The following is a 7,118-nucleotide window of genomic DNA, read 5'->3' as shown; positions in this document are numbered from 1 at the left end:
ACAAGTTACTAAATCATAGAGAAAGAATTTCTCTATGATCCAATCAGAAACTCTAAAAGTATGGGGTGACTTACTTGAGACACACCCCCATTACCTAAAGTATAATAGGCAAACACCCCCATATCACTGAGTCAGGAATCAGTAGTCAGTAGTCAGTGATCAGTAGTCAGTAATCAGTAGTCAGTAGTAGTCAGTAGTCAGTAGTTAGATTCAACACAGAAGAAAAGTACAGGGCTGAGCTGACTCCACTCTAAAAGGGTTCTCTAACATCTGAAACCTGGAGTTTAGCTGATTGTAACCATGTACAGTTTATGAGAATAAAAGTTTGCAGTGTACTAAAAGGAACTGTGTCATACTACTCATTAAAAGTCGACAGCAACTAACCGATATTTAACATTAACTCAAGCCTGGCTTATCTCCAAGTCTGAATGTAGCCTCAGGCCTTCCAACAAGGCGTCAGTGGCCTCACTAAGGCTACGTTCAGACTTGAAGATAAACCAGGCTTACGTTAAGCCTGGCTCAAGGTTAAGCCCGGCTTAAATTTGCCGGGCGTTCAGACTAGCGAGATTAGCCAGGCACGAGAATTAGCATAACGAACCGTAACCAGGAAATGAGTTTCGAAACATTGGGCTCGAAACGTACGCTCGCTCACAGCGTACGTAATTTAATGCTGATTGGCCATTTTTTTTTACCGGAAGTCAATGCAAGTCCCCCCGCAGCGATTAAAGCCCGGCTTAGAAAAGTTAAACACGGTGGCACGCCAGGCCTAGTTACTATAGGAACACAGCCCGGCTTGAGATAATCCACCTAGTTCAGACTGGCAGGTGGATAAACCCGGTGAGTTGAGCCGGGTTTATCCACCTAGTCTGAACTAGGCCTCAGTGACGTATCAGTTTGGACAAGTTTCTTTTGGCATTTGTACAAATTATTGTTAAAAATAACGATTCTTGCAATACTTTTTTAATAATAAATATAACTTTAGCGTAATGATTATTTTTCAAATCATCTAACCACTTGACGTGACTGTTTATGCAGTTTAAAAACGCGCCCAGCGAAGTTTTTTGCGTTGTTAGTGATCGATGTCACTATAACCATGCTATAATAACGCGACTTCGCTCGTGCTTTTGTAAACTGCATAAACAGTCGCGCCGAGTGGTTAGATGATTTTTTTTTTAAATGGTTTCGTTAAATTGAAATTTATTATTGGAAAGTATAAATCGTTATTTTTAACAATAATTTAAACAAATGCCAAAAGAATCTTGTCTGAACACGTCAATGGTTTACTGTGTGCGCCATCTATAGATATGATCGAAGAATATGGACATTCTATACTCTTTGCTAGGATTAACTCAACTGGAATGGCTCAAGTATCATTCTAAGGGTATGCCTTTCAAAACATTTCAGTTTATTGGTTTTATATTATTTATTTTAATCGACTACACCAAGTGAAAAAGATTTTTAAAATAGGCCTATATCTCAATGCAGTTAAGGCCTATATATTGACAGTTAAAAAAAACTTTTCGAGAGCCATTTCTGGGCATCTGAGGTAACTATTTTTAACGAACATAGGCCTATGTATTTTTTGCTTATGATCCCTATTCCTAAATTTTATGTACGCTTTATTCACTTATTTCATCAAATAATATAGTACAGTAGTAGTAGTATAGAGTTCGTCGTCTACCTCCAATGCATTTCCTATATTAATATTATAATAACACTATTTATTATAATATGGTACATAAAAGTCAACTCGTTCGTGAGGATATGAAATAAATATGCGTTCGTAAAAAAAACCATATATTTTTAACATTTTTTCACCTACGCCCCAACTGTGGAGCTGGGGTGGGCGTCAATGCCCCGTTCAGGCACTGTGTTGACCCTCAATAAATGCTATAGATAATTGGTTGGATGCATGCTATTATAATATCTTACTGCTATATCTTTCATGTCTAGATAATGTCAGTAATGTAGGCCTAAGCATGGTTTAGAAGTTAAGTTAAATCTTGAGACCCTTACTATTAATAACCCGTTATTAATGATTTACCAAACCATCTGTCTGAGTGTAATATGTATTCATGATACTGAAATATATTATGCAGGTATAAAATTAAATGTAGGTATATTGACAATAAAAACAATCGTGAATTTTTTTCCTACCATTTAGCAACACACACAGCAAATAAAATACGAATTGCATTTTGGTCATTATTAAGGCATACTAAATTAACAGTTTAATAAAGCATTGCAAACCTGAGTACTTTTTTTCAAAAATAGCATAATTTGTAAGTGGAAAAACAGCAGTGTTAGGTATGCATCCCAGTCGGAGAACTCACAGGCTTTAGGTCGCCAAAGTTTAGGTTGGTTGCAAGGCAATTAAAAGTGAAATACGGTAATTCGTTATGAAATGTTGTATAATGTATGTAAGATGATATTACGTGGTTAATTAACTGTGATTACTATAGTCTGCTATTTGCTATTTTTTTTTTTTTTGGATAAGCAAGTGGCGACTAATACACGTTTCAATAAATGAAGCAAAAACAGCATTTTGCATTGGGTAATGTTACTTTGTATTTCCATCAACATTTTTATTACTTTTTTTTAAAGAGTGTAACGAAAAAACTTTTTCTTTAAATAATATATAACATATAGTAACAATAATATAATGAAAAACACATTACATTTTAAGCAAGGTATATTTTCTGTGATACTGAATACTGCGTAAGTTTAATAAATTGATTTTAATTTCCTCCATGTTTGGGTATGGACTTCGATCTCTTTCCGGGATATTTGCAATATATTCATTGGTAAATATTTTCTGAAATTATTTAGATAAGACTTTTGCTTTGTTTTTACCTTCTGTAACAAATTTACCATCAGTTTGCAAAAGTGCAATTCCTATCCTATCTCATTTTAGTCCGTTTATGAATGTGTATAGTTTTTATGAGCACCACCATGTTCAGGTTCATCGAACAGCTTACGATGTCATACGCCTTTTTACTCTCAATTTTTATTGTTATCGGGGCCATTATGAATTGAATATTAGGTCTGGTAGCGGATGGATAAAATAATAAAACCGACCTAGTGGTTGTGATGGTTAACCATACTAATGGATCTGAACTCTTGGCTTTCACCGTTACCGGGATGATATGGGTCATTTACAATTCGCCTTTTGTGTACATACTTTCAAGCGATCGCTGGGGCATGCATATAATTGTTGATTATAATTGTAAGCTATTCCTACTATTCACTATTCCCTTTTCATATTTTTTCAGATCACGTAATCATATCAACGAACAGTGAGTTCGGGAGATATGCCTGTCAGGCACTCTGTGGGTCATGTTTGTCACTTCTGCTGGGTTTTGGTGTGCTCAATACATTTAGCGTATTCCAGGATCATATTGACACCGAATTTGAGAATTCATCGTCAACAATTACTTGGTTGTTTTCATTCGCAGCCGCATTTTGGCAAGTTACAGGTAGGAGATATGTACATTTTGCAAGGAAAAAGGACAGATAAATATATTAACTATTGTATTACAAAAAAAAAAACAAAAAAAACCGAGTAACGTTTTGAGTATCTATATTGAAATTGGCTTGAATTCATTGATAACAATAATAGTTATACTGAAGTGCCAGTAAGCGATGTATACAACTTATATAGCATACCTTGGTGTATTTATGCCTAGAGTATGCAATTTGTATTGCCAATCAAGCAAATGAAACTCGTCCAGTCGGTAGTGCAAAAATGTCACTTAAACCAGCGCTGTTCAAGCAATCATTTACAAAAGAGGAGGCAGAAGGTTCTAAGTTTGAATCTCGGTAGGCTTAGGGGGAACTTACAGATTCACCTCTATAACTTAACAAAAATTGTTTTTTTTTGTATCATGATATGTATTTGAGCACTGCTTTTTTTTTTCTATTTGACACGTAGCATAATTTGACTTTGTAATATTTAAGGTTAGCTTGTTTGCTTTAAAACATGTTGAGATATGTGATAGCTCATTATTTAGCATTTCAAATGCTCGGTATATATCACGGTGGTTTACAAACGCATTGGCGTCATCAGGAAATCTGTCTCTTATACACATCTAGATGTGTATAAGAGACAGATATATATGTGTGTGTGTGTGTGTATAATATTCAATTAAGTTCATATATGCTTAATTAAAAATTGTTTAATCTCAATATATATAATATATATATATATATATATATATATATATATATATTCAATAAATTAATCTACATCATTTCTGATCCACTTCACTGCCAGGGCAAGAGGATTGTTTTCCAAATCTTTTCCAACAGGTCATGAAACAGCTTAGTATTCTTTGAATTAATTCAAGGCTATTTCCTTCTTTTAAGTATACATTTACGTAAGCTTTGTACCACAGTACGATGCACTACAAATACCTTCGAAACATAACTTAAAGTTTGTTCAACTATTTTGTACACGATTTTAGATGACTTCATGAATACGTTTTAGATTTACTTCACTACAAAGAACCGAAATGTTCTCAGTAGGTGAATTTATATACGTTTCTCGTAGAATGGACTTCATAAAATTACAAAATTTTAAGGCTTAGAGTTGAAATATTGAATCCAATCTTGCTATCCACACTGTTAAATCCTTTGATGAAATCTATAAAGATGTCCTCACTTTACGGAGCGAATGTCTTTATGAAACCTTGCATACTGAGAAAATTTTAAGCCAATCGTAATGAAACAATTCATGTTTTAACAATAGAGAATTTAAAGCTTAAAATACCTTGCCGACAAACAAAGTAAACATTATAAGAGATATCGTAAACAAAAACGGAAAAATACCGAGACTGGACGATTTAATCAAGCGGTATAATTTCTTTCCATAATGCGAATTTATTCGGCGAAGCAAAACCATTTTCCCGTACGCATGCGCAGTGTATTTTGATGTGCGAGTCGTTTACCAGATTGTTCGTTTATTTGTAATTTTTTTATTTTTCTTTCTTGGTCACTTCTTTTTATACATGTTACACTTTAACAGATATTCTTCAGGTTACATCAGTAAACTCGTAAGCAATGCCGTAGCCAGCTATTGGCACAGTTGGGACAGTTCCACGCAATTTTTTAATGGGTCCACAAAGAATTGGTCCACATTTTTAAAATGGGTCCAGATTTCTCAAATTTAGATTTAAATGGGTAAAATTTAAGAAAATGGGTCCAGATTTTTCATATTTGTGCTTAAAATGGGTCCACATTGTTTGAATTTGGGCGTAAAGTGAGTCCACCCTGATATTGTCCCGCACTGTTTGAAAATCCTGGCTACGGCATTGCTCGTAAATTGTCATTTTCAACAGTTTTTAATATCCTCAATTACTTTTATTTGTTTTCTACTTCTACTGTATGCATGCCCTCTAAGGCAATGCTTGTGGTTACCCTTCTTTATCATAAAAAAAAATCCTGAATACTCCTTCCATCTTCAGCAGGGGTTATCCAAATAAAAGTATGGGTAGGTGCCTGCGACGTGTGAAGCACAGAACGGAATTTTTCAACCATGTATTCTCTTGCATAGCGTAGATAGCTCCTTTTTCTTCAGACAGATTTACTCTTTTTTTTCTCTTCGATAAGTTTTGTAAAATGTTTTTCGATGGAGGTGCCGTTTACTTCACTCAGATACAATGAATTCCTAATTTTCAATTTCTTTATACTGGGAAGATCTTTATTCGTCTTATGTATTTGGTCAAATTTGCCTTGCTCTAGTAATTCTTTAATTTTCTTGCATTGTTGTTCTCACAATTGCGCTTATTAGTCGGTTGTCAACACTTCTTTGTGTATAATGAACTGTCGTGACAGGTACAGCAAGACTTGATTCAGGAACATATCTGAAGTGATATTTGGACAAAAAATTATTATACTTATTTCATAATAGCAAAAGATCTGAGTTACGTTCCTAGGTGAAGGTGTTTGAGGCACATTTTGAAAAGCTATTTTCTCAGAATTGACATGAAAACCAACAAATTATCAGTTGTTTATTTCTAGAGGCGATTGAAGTATGTTCGTGGTGCCGCGCTACTGATTGTCGGTGCCCGTTCGAACGGATCGTTAGTAAAAACGATTTTTTTTCGCGCGCGTCGTGGCGTTGCGTTCTTCATAGAATCGCGTCGGCCGACGACCGTCGAGTGCAGTCAGTGGCGTAACAGGTGGGGCAGGGGGCAGAGTTCCTCCCCTGACGGTTTTTACCGGGCTGACCAAGCCGTCATACCGGGCTGAGTAATAAGAGAAAAGAAAGAGGGGAGAGGCAGGGAAAAAGAAAGAAGGGGAAAAGAAAAGGAAAGGGAAAGGAAAAGAAAAGGAAGGGGAAAGGAAAAGAAAAAGAGAAGAGAAAAATAAAGACAAGAATAAAAAGGAAGATGATATAATGACCAGACCCACAACACCATGCAACCACTTCTCCACTTCAAAAAATGTCCATAGCTCCTTTGATCTAAGCCGCCAGATATTCTCCGCAGTGGCGTAACCACCGGAGGACAAGGGAAAAATATCCATCTGTGGAAAATCTTTCCCCACCCTTTGAAGATGCCCTTTTCACCCCCTGAAAGTGCATAAAAATCTCCGATTTCGCGCGCTTCGCGCACATGTCTTCGTAAAGATAGGCCAATTTCCTCTAAAAATTGCACATTTTAGGGAGTTTTGATCAATTCTGACGAAATTAGAATTAAAAACACACATTTTTTTGCGCGCTTTTTTAGGGTTAGCATTTTAAGTTATTTAAACACATAATAGTCCTAAACTCAAGAAAATTTAAGGTAGATCGTTGTACCTAAAAAAGAAGGATGGGCCTCAATGTGTAATGATAATGAAAGAATATCTTTGTAATAAATAAAGACATAATGAAAATGCAGTTTCAAAAAAACGTGTGTGGCCATATAAAACATAAGCCCTAAACTAAAAAAAAAAAAAAAAAAGAATTTTGCGCGCTTCGCGCGCATTTTTGGGCGTAAGAACTTGTGCTTGTCCTCCTTTGCCGTCTAAGTTAATTGAACACATAATAGTCCCAACTCAAATAGGAAGAACATTTAAGACACATCGTTTTACCTAAAAGAAGGGCCTCAATGTGTATAGATGGTGAAAGAATGTGT

At 35.4% G+C, this 7,118-nt stretch overlaps 2 protein-coding genes across 4 annotated transcripts in view; both read left to right on the top strand.

The window, feature by feature from the left end:
* Positions 1-7,118, top strand: part of LOC117109219 (monocarboxylate transporter 13-like) — a 51,194-nt gene that overhangs the window by 23,111 nt on the left and 20,965 nt on the right. The window lies entirely within an intron of this gene.
* The window catches only part of LOC117109220, a 44,067-nt gene continuing 38,198 nt past the window's right edge, over positions 1,250-7,118 (top strand). The window contains exons 1-2 of one of the 2 annotated variants that reach the window (XM_033251479.1): positions 1,250-1,381; positions 3,273-3,476. In XM_033251479.1, coding sequence (XP_033107370.1) covers positions 1,318-1,381; positions 3,273-3,476 — 268 coding nt within the window. In that variant the 5' untranslated portion in view covers positions 1,250-1,317. The remainder of the gene's footprint in view (positions 1,382-3,272; positions 3,477-7,118) is intronic. The other variant, XM_033251477.1, reaches the window with a different exon arrangement.

This window comes from Anneissia japonica, unplaced genomic scaffold (assembly GCF_011630105.1).
Source record: "Anneissia japonica isolate Jap-2015-1 unplaced genomic scaffold, ASM1163010v1 scaffold146_len77423_cov148, whole genome shotgun sequence".
Classification (NCBI taxonomy): domain Eukaryota; kingdom Metazoa; phylum Echinodermata; class Crinoidea; order Comatulida; family Comatulidae; genus Anneissia; species Anneissia japonica.
Note: the sequence above shows the minus strand (reverse complement) of the source record. Positions and strands in the feature narration are given on the sequence as shown.